The 24,115-nt window shown below is 37.1% G+C and overlaps 2 protein-coding genes across 5 annotated transcripts; one reads left to right on the top strand and one right to left on the bottom strand.

The window, feature by feature from the left end:
- The first annotated feature begins 308 nt into the window (after nt 1-308).
- On the top strand, nt 309-16,013 carry LOC113682534 (ubiquitin carboxyl-terminal hydrolase 5). 2 transcript variants are annotated; one of them, XM_027199690.2, is made up of 28 exons: nt 309-704; nt 1,883-2,005; nt 3,008-3,074; nt 3,340-3,374; nt 4,237-4,329; nt 4,949-5,043; nt 5,220-5,270; nt 5,721-5,812; nt 6,420-6,512; nt 7,008-7,102; nt 7,416-7,484; nt 7,689-7,756; nt 8,683-8,739; nt 9,166-9,237; nt 9,476-9,563; nt 10,141-10,272; nt 10,581-10,628; nt 10,702-10,807; nt 11,311-11,368; nt 11,834-11,956; nt 12,044-12,132; nt 12,546-12,650; nt 13,105-13,206; nt 13,583-13,630; nt 14,467-14,591; nt 14,998-15,118; nt 15,521-15,605; nt 15,685-16,013. In XM_027199690.2, exons 1-28 carry the CDS (start codon nt 615-617, stop codon nt 15,776-15,778), a joined length of 2,424 nt encoding a protein of 807 aa, XP_027055491.2. In that variant the 5' UTR covers nt 309-614; the 3' UTR covers nt 15,779-16,013. The 2 variants fall into 2 exon arrangements, 1 of the variants encoding a protein (XP_027055491.2); XR_016179428.1 differs by having other exon boundaries at nt 412-704; nt 14,968-15,118.
- LOC113682532 (uncharacterized) lies at nt 15,935-22,228 on the bottom strand. 3 transcript variants are annotated; one of them, XM_089181176.1, is made up of 8 exons: nt 22,137-22,227; nt 21,910-22,050; nt 21,089-21,347; nt 18,742-20,003; nt 18,242-18,376; nt 17,690-17,823; nt 17,286-17,445; nt 15,935-16,659 (listed from the first exon to the last, which is right to left on the bottom strand). In XM_089181176.1, the coding sequence occupies exons 2-8, from the start codon at nt 22,025-22,027 to the stop codon at nt 16,442-16,444; spliced, it is 2,286 nt and encodes a 761-aa protein (XP_089037302.1). In that variant the 5' UTR covers nt 22,028-22,050; nt 22,137-22,227; the 3' UTR covers nt 15,935-16,441. The 3 variants fall into 3 exon arrangements, with proteins under 3 accessions (XP_089037302.1, XP_027055490.2, XP_089037303.1); XM_027199689.2 differs by having other exon boundaries at nt 18,242-18,379; nt 22,137-22,226; XM_089181177.1 differs by lacking the exon at nt 17,286-17,445 and having other exon boundaries at nt 18,242-18,379; nt 22,137-22,228.
- Nucleotides 22,229-24,115: the final 1,887 nt, after the last annotated feature.

Below are 24,115 nucleotides of genomic sequence, written 5' to 3'. Positions count from 1 at the left end.
ACTGTGTGTGTCCTCCTTTTTAAGGGTCAGACTTTTTTGAAGAGCTCAAAAAGTGCAAACCTAGCCATGAAATTGTCGAAGACTTGTAGCATTTTCTTCTCAGTAAAGATGAGGTTGTCCCTCTCCATTCATTACAGTTAGAAGCCGAAAAGAAATTATAGCCTTGCCTCCATTTCACTCTAGACGGGCGGAGGGTATAGCTACACGTAGGCGACTCAAATTGTATTGAATTGATTTTTTTAAGCGTCTTAAATTTCGATGTGGGTGGAGAGTCTAAATCTCAAGCATTAGTGCATTTTTTTCAGTTTTCAATGTTCTTTAATGGTGCATTTGTCTCACAGGTTTTCTGTGGTTGTCTTCAAACGGCAAAAGAAAATAAAATTTTTAAATGCTGTAATCCTTCGGCGGGAGGGGATTGAGATCTGCACGCGAGGAGGTTGGCCAAGTATAGGTCAGTGTAGCTTATACGAATAGGTCATTGGGCGGAAGTCCAATTTCCCTGTCAGCGGAATTCTTCATAAACGTAGTAGATCTCGTGTTCTTTCATTTTTCTTTCAAACTTGTGAAATTTGTTGAAATAATTACTGGAAAATTACGACAACTCTCGTTCTCCTATGGAGTATTTAAAGAGCCCAGGTATCCGTGTTCCAGGAGGTGGAGATAAGGTTTTCAAAGATGAATGTGTGTACTGCTTCGACTCGCCGGTATGTATTGCAAATATGTAGATGTGGTCCTAAAAAAAAAAATGCACGTAGGGTTTATTGAAGTGTGTTTTAATTCAAAAACTCTTCTTTGCAGTGTTTAATAACCAAGAAAAACTTTCAGACGTACAAATTACGTCGTTTTTCCCTTCTTCACATGTATCATGATTAAGCCTCGTTTTACTCCAATTTCTATCTTTTTTTAATTTTCCTGTCGCTTGTTCTATGAGAAAGAGTGAAATTATATATGAAATTATATTGAGTATACCTTTTTAGCCTTAAAACAGGAAATAGTATGGGGCTGTGCGGAAATTTTACCCCTCTTAGTTTTTTAATTTGCTGGTGGTAATTGCCATAACATTAACTTTAATATATGCTGTAACATTGTCATCAATTATCGAAGCTGACGAGAGCTCTAAAAGTGTCACCATTCCATTTGAACAAAATTATGAAGTTGACTTTCCAATATTGTCCATCCTCTCTGTGCATGAATGTCCCTTAGATTGAAAATACTACATTTTTTTTCTAAACTGATCATTATGTTACTTGTGGCAAAAATGCAGCATGCAAATGTTGCTCCACAATTAAAAAAAATAAGTCTGGTTTTGATGGCAACAAGTTTGAAATTTGACACCCATTGATTATCAGATCATGTTCCAGTTATTTCTAATTTGCTTTTAGTTCAGTGTGTGAGCTCAACCTATTCTATTGAAATAAAACTTTCTGTGCTGCTCACTTAAATTAACTCTTTAACTCCTGAGATCTGATTGTTAATTCTCCCCTCTAGCTGCTACACATTTCTATGTAACTTAGTAATGAGAATTTGCAGTTAGATCAAGACAACAACCTCTAGCTGATAAGTTTGAGTATTCGAATTATCTCTTTGCTGGATAAGGTATGGATATTATGGGGAAAAGTTACATGTTCATTACTTCTGGAAGTTAAACGGTTAAGCTACAAGGTTTAGACAAAAAAAAAATTAGACTTGAAAGTCTTTTTGGTTACTCTCCATCTCTTTTTCTCTATCCAATTCTTTCAGTGCAATTGAACATAACTTCCAGTGGTAAAGAAAGAGATTTGAAAAAAATTGTGGTGAATCAAAATGATGTTTGAGCTTTAGGAAATCACACTTATTAAGTAAAATGTTTACTTACCTTATCTTGTGAATTTTTATTTTATAGGAAAGTGATGGAGGACTCTATGTTTGTCTTTCTACATTTCTTGGTTTTTGTCAGGAACATGTTTATCTTCATATCAGTAAGACCTCTCACAAGGTTTTCTTGCATTTGAAGAAAGTTAAGAAGGTAACTATATTTCATAACATGAATGATGATTAATAAATAAGTCAGTTTGAAAACAGAGTATTAAATGAAATCTTTTTCAGGTAATATTAGACACCCACAAGATGGTTTTCTTGTTCAGTTTCCTTGTTGAATTGGAATTTGGAAGTTTTTTTGTGTAATGAGGAAAACCAGAAAACTCAGAGAAGACCCTTTTAGCATTACTGCTTATTAAGTGAGAAATAGCTATTTTGATGAATGAATTCCATTGGAAAATGGTAAATCATTTATATATTTTGATTACAAAGTCGCATTGGTAAAAGCATATTGGGAAGATCGGTTTGAATGGTGATTGCAACAAACTAGTTTGCTTGTCATTGGTTAAGCTGTGTAGTATTTTAGTGCTACTACATTGTGGCCTGTTCTTTAAAACAATAAACTGCCAACAATAGAAAAACAAAAGGACTACCTCATACATACTAATGAGGCCAATGTCTCAAGGTCGTGCGCACACTTGCAATTTTTTGATGTGTGCAATTTTTATTATTCATAATTGCATACAATTTTTAGTGCATTAAATTCGGGTTTTTTGGTTAATATATACACGAGTGTACCATAGTACATCTCTTTTAAGATGTATCTGAGTACCCACAGCATTTTTATCAAAGACATATTTTCAAAAAGACTGAAGGATTTTTTTTTTAATCTTTGGGTAAACTTTAGACATTTCATGACTGTTCTGCAGATCAGTTCTTTTTTTGGGAACAGTTTCAATGTTTTTTACGATGATGATATTTGTGTTCCTCTGTCTAGACCTCATTATGAAAATCATAATCTCAAACAGGGGAAAGGAAGATAAAACAAAGTAAAAAATTCAAATGGACATTTACGGTACTCCACATTGTTATTTCAGTGTGCATAAATTTAGCAGTCAAGAAAAGGAAATTTTTTAAGGAAGAATTCCCAGTAATTGTTTATGATCATTCATTATATGGTTACTATTTGTCTCTTTGTTTCCTCCAAAAGGTTCAGATTGAAACAGATAGCTCTACAGATACTCCACCAAAGAAAAAACCTACAAGACTGGCAATTGGTGAGTTGCGTTTTAAATTTCCTAACTTTTTAACATCATTATGTGGTATTTGCTGCACCTCATCAGATTAATTTCCATTTTATAATATTTGCATGCTGGTCCAGTGTCAAACTTAAAAGTTTAACATTTAAATTCAAGAAAAACTTCATGTCATTGATAATACCCTACCAATAAAGGGGCCTTTATATATGTCAGCCCAACTGAAGATTTAATTGGTACATGATGTTACTTGAAAGTTAGAAACTCCTTGTTTTCCCTGTGGTAGGCGTTGAAGGAGGATTTGATGTGGAAAAGACAAAGGTACTTGATACAAAATGCATGGACATAACAGGAAAGAAATTGTGTGCACTGTAAGTACCTTATAAATGCTTAGAAAACTTTTCTAAGGATTTATGAGGGAAAATGGGAGGTACTCACAATGTGGGCAGTTTCTGTCCTGTCATATACGTGTATTATGTAACATTGAGAGCATGATGGCCAAAAGTACTTGTACATTTCCAAACAATAACATGCTCTTTACTATACCTCCAAACAAAACAAAATAAACTTTGAAGCAGTTGCTAAAAGAAAATTACAAATAATAAGTTACTACAATTATACTCAAAGACATTGACAAATGCAAATACAAAATAACAGACGACAAAGACACTCTGAGAAATAACATAACAGAATATTGATGAAAGCGATGCATATGACAACAAGAGAACTTGATAAAAATGCAACAGAAAGGAAAATTTGGATTTATAATGAACAACAACAATATAATTTTTGGCAGCAACAGAGAGTGATATCAAGGAATTTTTCCACAGTGTACTTCTGGCATTGTGCATGGACCATGCAGCAGTTTATAAATTTATCCTTTGTTAGAGAGAATGATTCTGAAAGCTTGAGGTTTCAGTTTTCTGTTTATTAATTTTGCCACACACATATACACTTACAAGAAAATGAGATATTCAAGTTGTTTGACTTAGAGAGGTATGTATTTTTTCTATTGCATTATTTTAACAATGATGAACATTTAATTAAATTTTTTTTACTCGTGATAAAGAAACTTTCAGGTCTGGATTTCTGTAATCTATTGCCAAGTGACAAAAAGATGTATTAACTTAAAGGAAAATATCAATATCTTTTGTTACCAATAAATGTTTATTTATTTATACAGGTGGAATATGATGAGTTCAATTCAGTCTCAGTGTTGGGGACTGGGGGAGATCCTCTTGTCATTCCTCTTCCAAATGCTGAGATTCCACTCCAGGTACTATGCTTAAATTTAATAGGTATAGTGGAAATTACAGATTGATTCATCTGACATTCTTGATTAAAGAGGGAAAGAGGCAAGGCCAAGAATGGAAACCATTCATTTATGAAACTAATTTCTAGTTCTTGATTATAATCATGATCATGCGTAGTAGTACCGTACAATGATTTCCATTATCTGCAAGTACAATTATTAATTAAAGTTACAACATAAATCCAAACAGTATCATGTTGTACATCTAGCAATTTACCCCCGAGATCTGATTGTTAATTCTCCTCTGTGGCTGCTACACATTTCCTTGTGAACTAGCTACAAGAATTTGATGTTAGATCAAGATAATAACTTCTACCTCTGATAAGTTTGAGTATTCTCATTATCTGTTTGCTGGATAATGTACTGATAATTTATTATATAAAGAAGTTACATGTAAATCAATTGAGGGAGTTATAGGTTTAATTCAGTTTGCTCTTTTTTGATACACAAATCATTTAGACCTCTTTTAAAATTAGTTTCCTTAGGATCGAACTAAAGTCAAGATTTTATTTATTATTTGAAGCACTTGTTAGGAAAAGAACACAATATCACTCATTAATTTTCTTTTTTACTATTTGCATAGCTTCAGTTAGCCATAGCAGGAGTTCTTACTGCTGACTCATCAGCATATAGAGACCAAGTTGCCTCTTGGGATGGAGAAAAAAGATTTAAATCCAAGTAAGGAGTAAACCTGAACTTTAGTAAACTACTTTAAAAAATTATAAAATTTTTATAATTTTTTTGCACACTTTCTGTGTAGATGCATTTTCAAGGAAGGCTAGTTAAATTTTTCTTGCCATTGACTCGTACAGTTTTACAGTTATGTACTACACATATGCACTTTATTTTTTAAGGTATGCTGATAATCTCTTACAACTGGACAATGGTGTCAAAGTTCCACCAAGGTTAGTTTTGGTAATAAGTGCTCTCTTTCTTAAGTTCAACAATGGAGATGCAGTGGCTTAATGTTGAGTGCACTGGACTTTCGGTTGAGAGGTCCACATTTGAGACCTATAACCTGGTCAGTGTGTTGTGTTCTGGACCAAAAACCTTCCCCTTACAGTGCCTCTGCCCACCCAAGAATATAGGTGAGTACTGGCAAATTGTCAGGGAAGCCTGATGAAATGTTGGGGGTTAACCCTTGCAATGGACCAGCTTCCAATCTAGGGGAAGAACAGTGATACTCCTGATTGGCTCATGCTATGGAAACCATGATAAGCTCTGGCTGGGTGGGCCACTTTGCTCCAGTACAGACTTTTGAAGCTCAACACAGATTACATACTGACATTTTTAATTTTTCTCTGTCATTAGTTGCAATTATTGTTCCAATCCTTTCAATAATATTTTCCTTTCAGAGGCTGGAAGTGTTCAAAATGTGATTTAACAGAAAATTTGTGGATGAACTTAACTGATGGTACAATTTTGTGCGGCAGGAAATATTTTGATGGTTGGTATAATTTCTACTTCATGGAATTTTTAAATTGATACATATGTTTGAACTATTGTAGTATATAGTATATGAAAAGCAGCATGCTTTTGGCATGATATGAAAAATAACAGTGACAAAAGAAATACTCAATTGAAACGTTTGTTAGGTTACAGTAACTGAGAGTATTGTTGTGTTTCTGCAGTCGCGTAGTAGTATTTACATCTTCACTGGTTCGCTTTTTTTTTCTTTCGTGTTTATTCTCATTCATTAGCTTTTGTGTTCGTTGAGCCATTTCCCAATTTTTTCTGTGAGGTTTGCTCACTCAAATGGCTGGTTACAATCGAGAATTTCGCTCTCAGCTTATAGCTAATGGTTTTGCTTTTTCTTTTGGACAACACGAGTCTGTTGGAAGGTCTTTAACTTTTAGGGTCTCTGCTTATAGTCGAGGTCAGCTTATAGGTGAAGAAATACGGTAACCCAGATGTGCATGGGTGTACTTGGTTGTTGCTCAAAACTGTAAACTAAAGGTGCTTGAATGAGCAGACTTTAGGAGAGGGTGATTAAAAAGTTTTAAGGTAGATTAAATTAAATTTTTTTGTATTAAACCTCTTTCTTTCCTCTCTAGGATCAGGGGGAAATAATCATGCTGTTGATTATTACAGGGAAACAAAATATCCATTAGCTGTTAAACTTGGAACCATCACTCCTGATGGAGCAGGTACAAAATTAATGGAAATGTCACATGTATGTACATGTAGTCTTTAAACCTATTTTAATTGTCTCATGCATAATTATTTGGTGTACAATACATTGTTAATTATGTACTACAATCAAAGGAATTGTTTTTGATGATGATAATCTCCAAAACAAAACTTTTAAAATTGATACAAAGTCAATCCAGAGTCCTCATCTCCACATCACAGAATGTGTGAGAAGGAGATATCTTAAGGCCCAGACTTTTCTTACAATGAATGCACATCATACATTTCATTTGTCATGAAATTGTTTTGCACAATATTTGCATGTAGTTCTAAACAATTATCAAAAATTGCTCTACCCCAGAAGAGTACACCATTACATTCTCTGGAAAACACTAAAACTTAGACAAGTTTATACAAAGTCATGCATGTCCATGTAACATTACACTAAACCTTGTACAGTACATGTAATCTGGAGAGATGTTAAGGGGTGTGATCTTGCTTTTGTCTTGAAGATGTGTTTTCTTATGATGAGGATGACATGGTTGAGGATCCTAATCTAGCTCAGCATCTTGCTCACTTTGGAATTAACATTACTCAGATGGAAAAGGTACAGTAACTGTTTTAAAGATGCAATCCTGTTATGGTCAATCAACTCACAAAAATGCAACCCCATCTATATACTAGCGACACATCCTGATTGCATTATTACTAGGAAGTAGAAGATTGTAATCTTGAGTAACAGTAATTTATTGTTATTTTGTCCCTCTTTCCCTTAAATTGAGTTTCCTCCCCCCCCCCCCTTGCCAATACTGCACTCCAGTCTGTGACTGCACAACTTTGAATAAAGAAGGGGGGAGGTATTCTTTCAAGGTGGAGTGAATTGTGAACTTCAATTCTCCTTTTTAACATTATGTTATCAGACAGACAAGACAATGGCAGAGTTGGAGATTGACATAAACATGAGGATAAGAGAGTGGGATGTTATACAGGTAACAGTTTTTGATGACTTTGATGACAACCCCTCAAAATATATTTTTCTTATTTTTTCATTTGAGACTTTATGATTCATTTCCTTTGTTGTGAGGTTCTCTGACCTCAGAGATAAAGAATAAAGTCAATGATAGTTCCATAATTCGCTGTTTACATGTAACTGAGTCCATCTTAATGTTTTCTGATGTTATTATTTATTCAAGGAATCAGGCAAGAAATTGACTCCCTTATGTGGCCCTGGCTACACTGGACTGAAGAATTTAGGAAATAGGTAAACAGTAAAACCTGTATTTAGAGGGGGGACAGCCTGTGTTAAACCTTTAAATCCCACGAGTGACCAGGACAGAATTTTTCCTTGCAATATCAACACAAAATCAAATAAAAATGAGATGAGAATGAAGGAATATATATTGATTAGGGGATTTGGGACTGATCCAATACCAAATTCTCAGAACTAAGATCATAAGAATTGTGTGGCAGACCGAAAGGAGAATTACTAATGAGATCTAGAGAGTGAAAGGGTTAGGTGGATGCAACCTAAATTCATTATTGACTGTGAAACAAACCAGCATTTAGTAGACTCCTCTATTAAGCAGGCGTGGACACACATTACTCTAGTTTTGTTGTGAACTAAAAACTGCTCAATTACAAGGTTACCACCTAATACAGACCGTAGTTTTAATATACATCTTGACTCACTTTGAACTGGTACGTGTTACATTCTCCATCTGTCGCAAAATAACCATTTAACCGCTAACTATTTGTAAAGGCATGTAACTTGTACAGCTGCGATTAGATAAGTTTTTCTGTATTAGGAATCAAGAATGATTTGTTTATTTAGAGAGCCAGGAAGGAAAGTACACTGTGTCAGTAACACAATATTAACCCACAAGAGTCGTTTTCATTTCCTTTGTTTTGACAGCACGGTCTTCTGCCGCTTTTTTCTACTTCATCGCCGTCATTGTCAAAAAAAGAAAAACTTTGAAAGGCTGATAAACGTAATTTTTTGCTTGCGCGATATCAAGGCAGCAATCTCGAACAACTTTCCTACTCGGGTTGCTAATCAGAACAAAAGATTCGCTTTCAATTGCCCATGGGCACTAACCGCTATAAAATTATAATAATACATAGAATTGTCGTATTGGTTCATGATAATTGACAGTTTAGAGTATAACTTTTTTTTTCTTCTCTTTTTAGCTGTTACATGAACTCTGTCCTTCAAGTTCTTTTTACACTTCCGGAGTTTAGACAAAGGTATGAGTTAATATCGCTAACATTTGTTAGTACTTACCGAGCTGTCGATACGCTCTAGAATGTTCACTGCATGACATTTACATGTGCACTAATTGTCGCAATTATTAGAATGCTTTTCCCTATGAGTTTCTATAACCAAATCCAAAATAACGGTCAATCAGAAAAAAAAATACCTTAAGAGCCAATGAGAATTCAAAGTAAAAACAATCAAATTGCCTAAAGCGCGGGAAAACGCGGGCGACCAAGTCGTGATTGGTTTTAGTTCTTGAATCTGATTGGTAGAAAAAGTGGAACAATTTTTCTGGACCAATCACATAACGAAATAAAGCAAAACCAAAGGATTCACGGATTACTTTCGAAACTCAGTTTAAAATATTGTCCTTTTTGTAATGGCATATTTTTCGCACTTTTTTGTTGTTTCTCCAGGTATGGAGATCAATTTGCCACCATCCTTTTCCAGGCCCCATCGGATCCTAGTGGAGACTTCAACACTCAGATGTAAGTTCATCGCTGAGCTTTTCATTAATTTTCATTCCTCGCGTAGATCTTTTCCGCTCACAGATTTTAGACAAGTACTGGGCTCAATGTTTTCTTACAAATAGCTACTCTGGGAACATAAAGTGGAAAGCGTCTTCATCTTTCCCTACTCAAAGTTTTCGAAATCGAGAGGATAATATTCCTCTCTCGAAAAAAAAACCCTCTACTTCTTTCAAAGGGAAAATGTTTCTTTCTTTAGGGCGAAGGTTGCTCATGGAATCCTTTCTGGGAAATACGCCACAGCACCACAGGAACACCAGGAAAAAGCAGAGAAACAAACAGATCAGGTGTGTTTCAGTATTTGATTTGCGTTTTTGACGGAGTTCCGGTCACATGTATGTGTAGTTAGGTTCCAGTAGCATTTACTGCAGGTCTTCTCAAGAGTCAAAAGGTTGATCGCGAGATTTTTGTTGTTAATGGCTTGCTAACGATAGAAATGGGCCCAGGTCAGGTCGTGATTTCCTTGAACTAAACGTTTTAGACTTAAATACAAATCACGGTATCAGAAATTTTGGAGAGCAGCTTGATTTGGGCTGGAGTCCTGTGTGATATGGAAATATTTCTACAAGCGTCTCTATCCTCGATTCTCGAAAGTTGCGAGGATCGTGAAACGAGTTCCGGTTTGACACTGTCGTCATTGCCTTGATATTATGGATTATGCTTTTGCTCATACATTTTGGATAGGCCACGGACACGATTATATTCTACTCAATAACAACGTGGACTTTCACCGCCATACAGTGAAAACTCAACATACAATTAAATCTTTGAAGCAAGATCAAGACGAATACTCTACATGTCTCTAAGTAACATGCCATAATCGCAAGCATTTGTTAAGACCTTCGTTATCCTTTTACTTGTCAGGAACAAGATGGTATAGCACCGCATATGTTCAAAACTGTGATTGGGCGTGGTCACCCCGAGTTCTCCACCAACAGGCAGCAAGACGCGCAAGAGTTCTTTATGCATTTACTTTCCGCTATAGACAGAGCCGAGGTACATTTTAGAGGCAATTACCCTGATTGTGGATTTTCATCGTTTGCTTCTCATCACCAACTACAACGTACATATGCATTGCATTTATACTGACCTAGTTAACCAAGGCAACTTGAGAGTGAGGATAAGAACATACCCAGGAAACGAGGAAGGAAAATTCTTGCCAGTTGGTTTCTTCTTTCCATCTGAATGGTTGAGAAGGTGGAATGAATCGTTTGTCAACCAATCACAGCGCTTATTATCGCCTCTTTGTAATTATAAGTGTGAAGGTTTTAACATGATTTATATTTCTTCTTAATTTCTTTTAGCGATCCAATGCAGGGGCCATCAACCCAGCAGACTCGTTTAGATATAAGGTAAGTTGTAGTTCGGTTTCATGGATTGGTAGCATGTGTATGTGCAGGTAACTATTTCATTGTTGTTAATCAGGTGGAAGAACGGACACAGTGTATGAAATCAGGAAAAGTTCGGTATAACAGCCGTGAGGATACGTTGTTGTCATTATCAATACCTATGGAGGCTGTACTGAATAAAGGTGACAAATTTTCTTCGAATACTTTAGATTTTCTGTTTTGATGAGCTCAATCAGCTACAACAGAGACGCCTTGGGAACTTTGCATTAAAACTTAAAATTAATATTTTGTATGTGGATAGTGCTGTTTCCGGTTTTTAACAGCGCTATACCTCCCTCCTAGGACACCAAATGTCAGTAGGGATAAGTCCTAATAGAGACGAGGAGAGTTCGTCTTCGTGGTTCTCGCTCTCATGCCGTGAAAAAATTTGTAACTTTCCCTTATTTCTTTTTTAAAAGACGGCTAGGAAATGGGCAGTATTTTAAAACACCTATACAAGATTTAAGTTCTATCTGTTGGATACTTTATTTTCACCACTTTCTGGTTTCCGTCGCTTTTCAGGTTTGTTTAAGGTCCCCAACGAAAATTTACCAGCTTAGTTTGCTTTTCCCTGCTGTCATTTTGGGTTGCTATCAGTTTAATCGCAGATCACGTACTTTTTTTATTCCCTTTGCCATCTCTACAGAGAAAGTAGCGGCTTACGAGTTAAAACAGAAAGAAGCAGAAGAAAAGAAGGAGAGACTGTATGTTATTTCTTTCATGCAGTCCATACACCTAACATTAACGACTACTCTAGGAGTAATTCTCAAAAATCGAAAGTCGCCCAGAATTGCTTTGATTTTGCTTTACTTCGCTCTGTGATTGGTCCCAACCAATCAGATGCAAAACTAAAACCAATCGCGCCTTCGTCACTAACGTTTTCCCGCGCTTTACGCAGTGTACTCATTTGTACCCTACCTTCACAATGCCTCCATCTGATTTTTGTAATTACTTTTCGATTTACTACACTCAATTTAAAAGCGTTCTATTAGCAGCACTGTTACCTTCGAACAATGAAACCCATAAAGCTCTATACTTTGAAGAATGAGTGTCAAAATTTTTAATGATCTTTTCTAGGCTGTAACTGTGAATTAATTTCTCAGCAGCCGAAGGTCAAATATGCAGTATCCTCTCACTAACAGGAAGTTTTTGTCACTTTTCATTTGCAGAGACCCAAATGAAATTGTTCGACCTAGGATAGCAATGTCAGCGAGTATTGAAGCTTTTGCTGCTCCTGAGATTGTAGATGATTTTTACAGCACCGCAATTAAAGCAAAAAGCGTTGCGCAAAAGTAAGTTCTACTCCCGCAGTACGATATTTAACTAGTACACTTAGTGTGTGGTATGTGACAAATTTTGTGTGTGTGTTTGTTTGTCAGAACAACTAGATTCGCCACGTTTCCTAATTACCTAATGGTGCAGATGAAGAAGTTTACTCTGGCTGATGACTGGACTCCAAAGAAATTAGGTATGGCCGGTTTTGTAATATTTATACACAAGATGAGAGAAAGTGTCTCGGTGCTATGCATGTAGATAAATCCGCTTCCTGCACTTAACCTGCACTGCGTTTGCTCGAAAAGTGACTGTGTTACTGTTTTCTAGCCTGTAAACAGACTATAGATGTGATGATATCAGTTCCCCTAAATTTACATATAACATAAATTTACTGCAAACGTAATTTTCTCAAATGGGAGGTCCTAGAAATAGGTTCCCTTCTTTACATTAACCACCTATGTATGTACATGAAACAGAATGGATACGGGAAGTTTTGTTTACAAGAGGAGCGAAGATGGAATTTTCCTTGGCTTGTCGTTCGTCGAAAAAGTGGCTTGCTTGTAATGTAATGTATTCTAAAGGAATAATTGTGTAAATTTTTTCCAGATGTTTCTGTAGATATTTTAGATGAACTAGACCTGACTCATCTAAGAGCTACTGGTCTTCAGTCGAACGAAGAAGAACTCCCAGAAGGCGAACAGGCTCCTGCAGGTACAACCTTCTGAGTCTCTCATTAGTTGTAAGAGAAATATATTTTTGTTGACGAGCTGTCTCACTGCAAGGAAAGTTGGGTTCCAGGGGTATCCAAGGCCTTCCATTGTGTCTAGCTAGCTTTGGGAAATAATCCGTGCACATGGCTGGCAAATCTTTGCAACCGAGCAATGAGCCCCCATTCCAACACGAACGCGATCATTGGCAGGAAAAAATAAGGAAGGTAGATGAGGGAAGGGAAAACTGCTCGAGACTCACGATGAACAACTAATGAAAAGCTGCTTTAGAACTCAGAACAGCATTTTCGGTAAACTACTTTAACGGTTGATCATTAACTACCATTGCCGTGAGAACAGTGTTTTGATTGCCACGCATCCAGGCGAAATACTCACCCCACCTTCTGCACCGTACCAAACCAAGACCGAAATCTCATTTCGTGTTTATTTCTTTCCAGCTCCTCAGATCCAAATCGATGATAGTGTCGTTGCTCAGCTTGTTTCTATGGGCTTCGACAAAGAAGGTTGTCGGAAGGCTGTCTATCACACGAAGAACCAAGGTAAGAGAGCCATCCACAGTGTTGTTAAAATCTTTAAACTGTGTAATAACATTGTGGAGAGGTGTTACACGTGTGGCATGCCAGGGGCGAAGACATGTATGAGTTTTTCTTTTAAATCCGACCGCAGTCAGTTTTGATTTCTCATCAGTATAATTTACCAATGGATAGTTTACTGGTGAGTTAAGGCTGTTAAACCAGCTAGGGTCATAAGTGACAGGGGACAGCAGAATGCAAGGGTAGACAAAGTTGATTGTGAATTCTGTAGAGTGAGAAATACGTTGAAGCAGAGTAGAAGAGATCAGTTCATATCGAATGTTTTTCATGCTACTTTCCCTGATTGATGTTCATTTGTTCATTGGTTTTTTTCTTTGATTAGGTGTAGAACCTGCCATGAACTGGGTTTTAGAACATATGGGTGACCCAGGTGAGACGAGTGTTAGTAATCATTTTTGTGTGCAGGTTTCCACGTTTCAGATGGAGCTGCTCTTAAAGTACTTTGGGTCTTTAAAATGTTATACTTCGTGTGTTGTCTTAATCATTTGCAATCCACGTTAACCTTTTCAATTCTTAACCATCCTGGTGTCATTTTTGGTCTCCCTATTTGGTTTTACTTTCTTATCAAAGTTTCTTTTATTTCCTCTTGGCTCAAGGTGATTTAATTTACAAGGTGCACGAAAATGGCTTAAGACATCAGTCGTGACGCGGCCCCTTTTTACAATAGAGCAATTCGGTCATGCATTCTTCTCCTTGTTGGAAATTACTCAAAACATAAGTGTGTAAATAACATTTTTAACGACTACGAATGTTTTGTTCGAAGACGTGTTTGCCACAAGATTTCGGCCCATCACTGTGCTCTGCTCGTTAACCTCTCAGTCATGATAAACAAGGAACGTCATCTCAGAATATCCATACATTCTGAGGCAAAGAGGTGATAAGAATGAAAAAACTTGTCAGCCAGAGAGAATTATCTTCATATCTTAACAAATTCTCGTAACTTCTTCAAAAGGAAATGAATGAAAACATGAAGGAAAAATTGATAAGTGATCCCCACACTCATTCTACACTCTTTGTTAAGAATGGGTAATGATGAAGTTTCAATAAGACCTGTCAACAATTTTGTTATTGGGGCTGCTTGCAATAAAAGTTATGTACCAGCATGTATTTAAAGAGAGTGACTAGTATGTCTTGAAGCTTTTTTTTTGCCAGTCCCTATGTAACGATTTCAAATCTCTTAGAACCATTCTGTCTTTACCATTCAAGATTTCACCTCACCACTAGTCCTTCCTGGTAGTCAAGGATCAAAAGCTATTGATGAAGAATCATTGGCGATTATTACTTCTATGGGTTTTACTGAGGCACAAGCTATCAAGGCTTTAAAAGCCACCGTGAGTATCTCCTCAATGTAAACAGCTTTAAGCCTTCCGTGATAATATTAGCAATTTAGACCACATTTTTTTGTGTGTTCCAAGTCCAAAAACACCCATTTTTCGAGGAAACCTAACCCACCGCTTCCGTTGCGCTTTGCTTTGTTTGTTTGGTTTTTTCGGTTTTTTGGTATTTTTTTTCTTGCGTAATTCGGATCACGTGATCTGACATGCCATGTTCAGATCGCTAGAAGGTTGTATCTCACCCCCACTCACTCTCTTGTTTGTTTGTTAGCTAGCCATTTTAAACGGATAATCGGCTGTTTGATCCATTTTTCATTCTATTGTGAATGCATTCGCGCTTGTCATGCTGATGGCCAATGTTCTCTTCTCAAAGTTTGCCATTTTTACCGTCACCCTCATGTAGGACAACAACTTAGAGCGTGCAGCGGATTGGATATTTAGTCATGCGCATGAGCTCGACTCTATGGAAGAAGAAAGTTCTGCTAACCAGGAGACTGGACCCCAGTATAATGATGGACCAGGAAGTAAGTATCAGTATAAGACAGGTTTGTTTGTGTTGTGAACAGTGTTTGACTTTGGTTACTGCCTATAAGGTTTCATTCACTGGCCTAACTGTTGAACTCTTGTCTCATGAGCTGTATCCAGTAGATAAGTTGCAATGTGGTAGATAAATATTGGGCAAGATTTCAGTAAGCGTGTAATTAAGATCATATCAGTTTGTGCAGAAACAATGAGATCGAGTTGCGCTGCAATTACGCCGTGAATTTAGATGGAATAAAATGAAAAAAAGACTATATTCCAGTTGTTTTCGTGGATAAATACATTGCAATGGAGAACTTGTTCAATACATACCGAGCAAGTTGATTAAAATTTAAAAAATTTGGTTTTTTTGTGGTATGTTTCTCATGATTTCATTTCTCTTTCAGAATACCGCCTGATTGCCTTTATCAGTCACATGGGTACATCAACGATGTGTGGTCATTATGTTTGTCACGTGCTTAAGGACGGAAGGTATTGTATTTACAATTACATTTCCTCATCAAATTGCGCTTAAACCTTGAACTGCTATAATTTTGTTGTTTCTCAATAGGTGGGTGATTTTCAATGATCGTAAAGTAGCCCTGTCAGAGAAACCGCCAAAGGATCTTGGGTATTTGTATTTGTACCAGCGAGTACAAAGTTAACTCAATCATGCGCAGTTTTGTGTTTTTCTGCGCTTCTAAAGTTCTTCAGTGAAGTTTTGTGCCGAGTCAGAACAGAGACGGACGTAGGAAAATCATGTTTGCAGTGGATTTGAAAAGTGAAAGAACACTGGCATGTTGACAGACGCCTTAAAATGACGTGTTAGACAAATTTTAATTTGGAACTAAAAGAACCGTTACGCATTAGGTTGTTAATAAATTTGCTCATTGTGGATAATGGATCTGCTAATTGCTGTAATGTCAGCCTGGAGGCCACTTTTATTCTTCTTTCCGACTGAACGACGTAATTTTGTAATTTCGTTTTCTTTTTTTTTTAAAGTATCATGTTATAACAAGCGTAATAGTTGCCCAACGTGCACACGTGTGAAACACTTCATTCTAGTCGCGCGTTGCCTTAATGGCGTCTCTCTCAGCGCGTAAAAAGGTTTTCTGTAGAATTCGAAGTTGTTGAGGCAACTCCAAAAACCTCCTGGTAGGTCAAAGAGAAATCCTTGAGGCTTTATTTAATCTCATTTATTGGTAGAGTTCCTTATCGGTAAAATCTAAACTCTATCTGTAAGACCAACTTCTGTAAGGAAATCAACTGTTTTCTTGTGTATAGAAACAGTATCAAGGCTCATACTGTGTTATGGTGCTGTGAGATCTTTAAGAGTGATGCTTCGTCAGTTGTTCTATTGACATGGAAGCCAAAGAAAATCTGTTAAAATCCGCTGATGTATCGCCATCTCTGACTGTACTCTGGTCTTGAATGCCATTTGACTGGGGCTCAGCGGTGCATTTTAACCCTTTGCCACGGTAAAACCTTTCCTTGAGCAGTCCACGTACTCTTTTAGAAGTAGTGAAGCACAACGCGATGAAAAACCCTGAAACAAATCTCACAGAAAATTAGTTACCAGAAATTTAATTATCGTTAACTGCTTGTGCCATACCGAAGTGAAAATAACTTTAACACTGTTATGAAGGTGGGGCACTTAAATTTTTTGGGTGGCTTTTTTTGATTAAGCGGGGCCTCCAGGCAATGTTGCGGCTCTTGACCGATTTAATACAGTTTACTGTTAGGTCCTAAACATTATTCCCTGATTGTAGTTTGCACGACCGATGGATGCTGTTAATTTATATCATTGCTTAAGTTAATGCTTACATAGGAGGCTGTAGCCCCTCCCCCTTTCGCAACGAAAACGATGGCTTGCTTGTAATAAAATTAGTTGGCGAAATGTTCCCACAAATAATTTCACTAGGATCGCGGTGGGCGAAAAATTTTAGACAAGGAGTATTTTCGTTTGAAAACTACCCCTTCATGCATAACAAAATTTGATAACGGAATCTCTAGATTTTGTCCTGATTACATTTATGTGTGCTCCTGCCAGAAAAATCTGCAAAAGCTATTTAATTTTTTGGGAAATTTTAATAGGGGAGTATGGAGAGGCACACACGCACGGACGCACGCACGTTTGCCTTGGTACCTCACAAATCAAACTTGAAAAAGTACCTTGCATGCAGTTCAACACAGTGGAAGGGTAATGAAGAAATTCAGTTTGTTTCCAGTTAGCAGCAAGCCCCAGGATCCAGGTCAGTCCCATCACTGTGGTCAACTTGATGTAGATGAGGGTCAGAGAAGCTTTAGAATTGTTTGCTGCTAAACTGGCACCCTAAGGTTAAAAAACGTAAACGAACAAAAGTTTCTCTGATCTATTCAACCAGTCAATGAAACGTAAGTAAAAGATATCCCAAGCGGACTTAATGTAAACTCTAATGGGTTTCTTTAATGAAGATTTGAGCATGATGCCTCTTTCTTAATGCTACTGAATTCTTGATGCTACTGACTGATGCCAGAACGTCTCCCACACTCCATAAGCCTAAGGTCAAACCTCAAGTACTCTTCCTTACGCATACCTTTTGTAACTGATGGATGCCATAGAGATTTTTCGCCAGACACGTTATGTTGAAAACCAAAGCAAGGCTCACTGGGGTGACCATAGCAACAATCATGGCTGTGTTTCCAAATATCCAGCAATAATTCGATTTACCTATCGATTAAATACAGGGAGAAATCGAAATCGTTTCTTAGGAGTTGTCCTTAGAGAGGCAGTTTGCTCCATAAAGATAGCAAAAATTTGTCAATGATATGCTGATCACAATATTTAACCCATTAACCTCTATGAGTTACAATATCATTCCCGAATCACACATTTAGGTTACCAGAATAAAGGATCACCAACCAAAGAAGCTCTTGATTGCTAAACAAATTCTACTTGTAAGCACCTTAGGAAATGTAGAGAGCATAGTATAGAGAGTTTGCATGCTGATGTTAGGGTGTAAAGGGTTAAGGAGCGATATGACAATGATAAGCTGGTGTAAACGCTGCTAAAGGAGGTCAGTTGAAGCTCCTATTGATGAACAACAGTACCTGTAACAATTTTAACTTCAAGACTTATTTGTACAAACCATATCCGACATGAAATGATCCTGTGAAGTCAAGTACAGTAAATAAACCAACAACCATTACAGGAAGTCCCCATCCCAGAATGCAATACTTGATGAAGGTTTTCCTCTGGTTCGAGCTTTGTCTCCTTGCATTGCCTGCTGCAGAAATTAAGAACAAGTGAATGGCGTTTATTTTCAAGATATGTGCAAAATCAGTATGATCAGTATCTTCAGTCAGACGTGATTAGACAAACAGGTATGTGAAATTTTTTAACATAACGGTTGCTTAGTTTTGAACTTGTTGGCCAAGTGGTTGGCGTCTCATACCACAGATCAACAGGTCTAATTCATGGTACCACCCTCCACCCAATTTTAGCAAGAGTTTAAAGGGGACAAGCAATCTGTTGGAAACTTAACCAACTGCTGAGAGGTGGCCAGCATCAAAAGACTGCTAAGCTCTTTAAAACATTGTTAATCTTCGTGCGTTAGTTGACCAACGTTTTAGGAACTTAACTACTCACCCTTAACGGTAAAAGCATTTGCTGTATTAAACGCCATAATGCTCATCCACGAGAATGCAGCGAGGATGAAGAAATGTAGAGAAATGGCAACTGCCTTACATAGAGCGTCCACTTCATTCGCCTTTTCAACAGCGAAAAAAATTATTTGGTAAAAGAGTAACGCCCCACAAATGTTGATGAGACATTTTCCAGGCAGATTTCTTAGCTCTTTGAAAAACAAGTAAATGAAAAGAAGAAAGCAGAGTGAAATTATTGATAGAGTTGTACCAATGACTGTGATATAAATGAGAACTGTGAAATCCTGGTTGGAATCGTTAGTAGCTTTATCATCTGGACACAATACATATACAGTGCTCCCATTCAAGTCCATGGCAATCTTTTTATCGAGGAATTGTTCACTCTGTATCATTACATGGTGTTTGTCTAGGGATGCATTAATTTGTGCTGATTGGTTTTTTACGGGAATGAATGCTTTGCAAGTTTTCCCATCAATAGTGATGGTGCAATGGCTACTGTTTGAAGTACAGTGTAACATCTGAGCAGTAACGTTAAACTTTTCTTTGGTTGCTCCAGTTGGCTGTGGTGTCTTTGGTGTTTCAGGATTCCTAAAGTTTCCGCTGACATCCAAGATGATAGACCAGGGTATAACTGGGCCTTGAGCGGTCGCTGGCTCGGAATGTCCTTCAGGATCACAGAGAGCGCAATGAGGGTTCTTGTATGATACTTTAGCCTTTTGATAGTCAACTGAAAAAGGCATGGAATATGAAGAACAAAGGTCTTTAACTAAAGACATCCAGGGTTGTTTATTCACCGCGCATATTGTATCATGCAATACACAATGTCGCGTTTGGTTGGACGACGTCTCGTATTTCCATGAACACTTGTTTATTTTGTCCATGAGAAACGTCCTAACTGCCTTGATGTCCGACCCATTGAATTCTAATCTTCCACTCCCGCATTTTACTTGGAGTTCCCAGAAAGTCACTTTTTCTTCTTTGCTACATCTGGCACAGGCAATGTTTCTGTATGTAACATTGTGCTTCCATCCAAACACGGGTAGTTCGCTCTGTAATGTCATATTTAACTTCTTAACAGCTTTGCAATCTTCACCTACTGGATTGCCTGATAGGCTGCAGGATGATTTCATGATTATCCCAGACCATGGAGGTTCATTGAAACGCTGCCCCCCGTGGCTAATGACATCTCCACAGGTCACGGTCTGGTTTTGTATAGCCTCAATAATACTTGCACTTAGATGACATCTTAAAAAACAGTTGTTTGGATTCTTTGTATGAGCGAGCATGTCAAGTAGAGGAAATATATTAACGTGAAGAAAATGTCCAATACCTTAAAGTATGTTTTGTGCCGGGTTCGTAAAGGTAGATAGATAGGAAGAGATCAAAACATAATTGTATTAAGGTGTTGGTGATAACTTAGATCGGAAAAAATGACATCACAAAGTTTATTAGCGACGAATTTGAAAATCTGAGGCTAATTTTTCGAGCTGCGTTACAAAAAATAAACTAAAACAAACTGAAAAAATCGAGGAGCTTATACTTAGCGTTAACTGAACTCCAACACTGATAAAGAGTAATCAAACTATGCGAGGGCCTTCAAAGAACATCGCGCTCAACAAGTATTAGGATGATTTAGGACTATCAACTAAGTTGCGAAGGTAAATTGGCTACGGTAAAGAGTTGTTCCAAAGCTGACGTTTCGAGCGTTAGCCCTTCGTCAATCGCTCCTACGAAGCGCTGACGCTCGAAACGTCAGCTTTGAAACAACCCTTTACGGTGGCCAATTTATGTTAGCAACTCAGTCGATAATACTAAATCACCTGAATATACTCTTCCACCGATGCAGCACCACAGTTTCTTTTGAAACTTATTTCCCTGAAGTATTAGGATACGCAGTTAAAACGAAAAGCGATGAATTTCCATTTGTTGTTTCGATAATGACTTCATAAAATTCCTTATCATCCAAAAAATCACCGTAGCAACACTGCAAAAGACCACCCTTATTTTATCGTTGACTCTGACCACGGGTGACCCCGTTGTTGTAAAATTGCAAGTAGCGTAACAAAATTATATTTTAAAGTATTTAAGCTACCGTAATCTTTTGTGAACTTCACTTGAAAAATAAATGCTTAGCAGCATCTCGTTTGCTGAATTTATCTTCAGTTTCTGCAAATTATTGCAGGAACCGCTAAATGCACTGCCACAGCTTGGATGCTTCTTTAATCAATTGACCAATTAATCGATGATCGAAGTACAATATATTGCTGTCAATGTAGCAAAGAACAACGACTAGAGATGTTACGTATAGAGGAAAAACAAATTGTACTTACTGCGAGTAGAAGTCCACGCAGCAGTCACCAAGTGTTTTGCAAACCTCATCACAGAAACACTTATTTGCCTCTCCTCTTTCATCTCGGTAGCATCTGCCTGCGCATGATTGTTCAGAATTGTTTTTCTGCTTAAACACTTCAGCAAAGTATCTCTCCTCTTGTGGTAGGGTAACATTGTGGAGACGTAAGAGCTTTGTCAGGTTTTTCAAGCTGACAGTTTCACCTTTAAAATTCACCACGAAGTCTTGATGATCCGACTCTAAATTAGGAGAAAATTTAAAAAATCGTAAACAAAATGTACATCAAAATTCTAAATGGCAAAAATGTTGCAACAAAATTAAGGTGTAAAGTAACTTATACTGTGATTCTTACATGATATGGAATTGAGAGGTGGCCAGCATCAGCAGACCGCTAAGCTCTTTAAAACATTATGTTAATGTCCGTGCGTCAGTTGAGTAACGCTTCAGGAACTTAGCTACTCACCCTTAACGGTACAAGCATTTGCTGTATTAAGGGTTTTCCAATTTAGCAGAAGTTCCGCAGAAGTGGAACTTACTAATAAGTAAAAGTTCAGTTGAAGCAAAAATGACTGAGTTAACTGGCGAAACATCCACGAACAAAAACATTATCACTTCTTAATTGAATATATCACCAGGGCGCGAAAGATTGGAGCGAACTTTCGCAAAATCGGAAAACCCGAGTAAATTGAACCTAACAGGGTTATCTATCATTTAAGAATTTGCAGAAAGCGAAGCCTTGAAATCAAAATCTAGGGCTTCCACAGTGCTTCAGTCCACGCCCTCAAGATATCTGATACGTACCACTTAACTCCTGAAAATGTTGAGCAGAGTCGATGCCAAAAGATTTAACAAGAGGAAAGTTGATCGCCCAAAAAGTCGTAATACACACTGACACGAGAGTTAAATTGCCACGCTTCATAGTTATTCCGGAAAAATTCCAAGCTGAAAGAAAAAACAAATTTGAGCGAATGTGGAACCTGTTTTAGACTGTACAAGACTCGAAAAGAGAACGGCTTAATCATTTAAACCTCTTAGGTGTCACATCTTCATTGCAGCGTCTCTGAGTTATTATGACGATCTTTGTGCCAACAGCCGCATTTTGCATGTGAGCTTTTAGCTAATTAAACCAAGATTAATTTCACAGGCGGGTGGCGTTGATGTGTTCTGTTGTTTACGTTCCTAGTAATTAAAACAATTTTCAGTTGAACGTTATTTGAATTTGCAAATGACAGCTCGATGAAAATTTCAAAAAAGCTTATCTCAATAGTTGTGGTTTCGCAGTATCGTCAACTTTTATCATTCACTGGTGGGCTACAAATGAAAAAGTGGAAAAATTTTAGTAAACTATCATTTGAATTTTCTCAGGGGTAATTAAACAGCTGCGGGTCAAAAATAATTTGAAAAAAATCAAATTCCCAATGTTGACAAAGAGCAACTAAAATTGTGTGCAAATGGAAAAGAAAGTTAAATCTCTGCTGCAAGACCAATCATGATTACAAAACTGAACTATACAGTAGATTTATTTCCTACCATAATGGGTTCTTCAGATGTTTTGTTGATCGAAATAACCAATTTTAGTTTGTTTCCATGCAAACATCGGTAAATGTCTTAAAAGCATGTTCCTGTTTTTTCCTCTCTCAGTTTTCTAACAGCCTACACCCTGAGTCAATCTTTGCTGTGACCCTTTGTTTTAAAGAGTATGAATTTATTTGCTTGATTAAAATAAGTATTGTTCTGCTTAACCAAGAGCAAGGGGTAACTGTTGTTGAAAAATGCCAAGTAATAATAAGTGTGGAAACTACAAGAATTATTTCTGGCATAGAAAAAGGATTTTGTAATTACGTTTTATAATATTATGTTTGAAAGAAGGGTGACATTACTAGCTCGAAATGAAAACATCATAAAATCATGTTAATGGCCAGTATTTGAATAATTTCATCCCTGGCCGGTGAATATTTTCTAGATTACGACTAACGGAAATTATCTAATCATACAGATAGAAAAATGAACCAAAGTCTGTTGTGATCATAAAACTGGTTATCACATGCTCTTTTCAAATGTACTAGGCGGAATTTTTTGCTCGAGAAAATAAATTTTCCTTTATTATTTTGCACATCTTTTGTTCCCTTATGTTATCTTTTGTGAACCCCTCGAGCGCTTCAAAAAACACTGCTGCATTTCGAGTCGTCGTAATACAAATATCTCCGTTATCCCGCGGTGCATCAAAGGGCCCCTCGCAAATTGCACGTTCACCATACATTGATTCTCCTAATATCTCTCACGCATGCGCTACGCCTCTAATAAAGAAATAAAAACTACTCCAAAATTAAGGTTTGAAAATTAAAAGCCCAAAACGATTCTTTAACTAAACTGCTCAGGAAATTTGAACTTGCACGTGCGTTGTAATTCAGACAGCTTTTGTTTCGCAGAGGATATTGAATTTTGAAGTTAAAAGAAATACCGACACGGCATCTGTGTGATGGGGGCTATATGATGCAAATACTGTCATTCGAATACCTATTTATATGAACAATTTAGGACTTTTGTTCTCTCTTTCATTCGGGCTGCATCCTCGTGAGTCTCATTCCCATTCAATCGAGCTTCTATCTTATTTCTTCTTCTTTTCATTTTCTTTTCATTCTTTTCTTTACATTACCAAGAAACTCCCGTTAACCCTTTACACCCTAAAATTAGACTCAGTGTGCATATTCTCCATAATGCTCTCTATACATTTTCTAAGGTGCTGACAAGGAGAATTTGTTAAACAATCAAGAGCTTCGTTAGTTGTTATACATAATGAACGGAAACGTTCATTATGTGAATGAGGAATACAACAGTGCCGATCTTTCTAGATCTACAAATTTTCTTTTCTGCACAAAAATTGATAAAAGGCGTTCAGGACTAAAAGGTTTACATAAAAATCCACTCAGCTGCTGCCTGGAAATAATACGCGTAAATTCCTATAATGGAAAAAACGAGAATACGATTGGGTGACACAAAAATGTTG

The sequence above is a fragment of the Pocillopora damicornis genome, chromosome 8, assembly GCF_964200805.1.
Source record: "Pocillopora damicornis chromosome 8, jaPocDami1.2, whole genome shotgun sequence".
Lineage (NCBI taxonomy): Eukaryota > Metazoa > Cnidaria > Anthozoa > Scleractinia > Pocilloporidae > Pocillopora > Pocillopora damicornis.
This window is presented reverse-complemented; position numbering and strand designations above follow the sequence as displayed.

What these genes read in the sequence shown, in the direction of transcription:
- LOC113682534 (XM_027199690.2), top strand. Translation starts at nt 615, where the DNA reads ATGGAGTATTTAAAGAGCCCAGGTATCCGTGTTCCAGGAGGTGGAGAT. An exon ending in CTATCACACGAAGAACCAAG is followed by an intron (nt 13,207 to 13,582) that starts GTAAGAGAGCCA and finishes TTCTTTGATTAG; the next exon opens with GTGTAGAACCTGCCATGAAC. An exon ending in GTATAATGATGGACCAGGAA is followed by an intron (nt 15,119 to 15,520) that starts GTAAGTATCAGT and finishes TTTCTCTTTCAG; the next exon opens with AATACCGCCTGATTGCCTTT.
- LOC113682532 (XM_027199689.2), bottom strand. Translation starts at nt 22,027, where the DNA reads ATGAAGCGTGGCAATTTAACTCTCGTGTCAGTGTGTATTACGACTTTT. An exon ending in ACATTTTCAGGAGTTAAGTG is followed by an intron (nt 21,348 to 21,909) that starts GTACGTATCAGA and finishes CTCCTAATTTAG; the next exon opens with AGTCGGATCATCAAGACTTC. An exon ending in ATCATTTCATGTCGGATATG is followed by an intron (nt 17,824 to 18,241) that starts GTTTGTACAAAT and finishes TTTAATCGATAG; the next exon opens with GTAAATCGAATTATTGCTGG.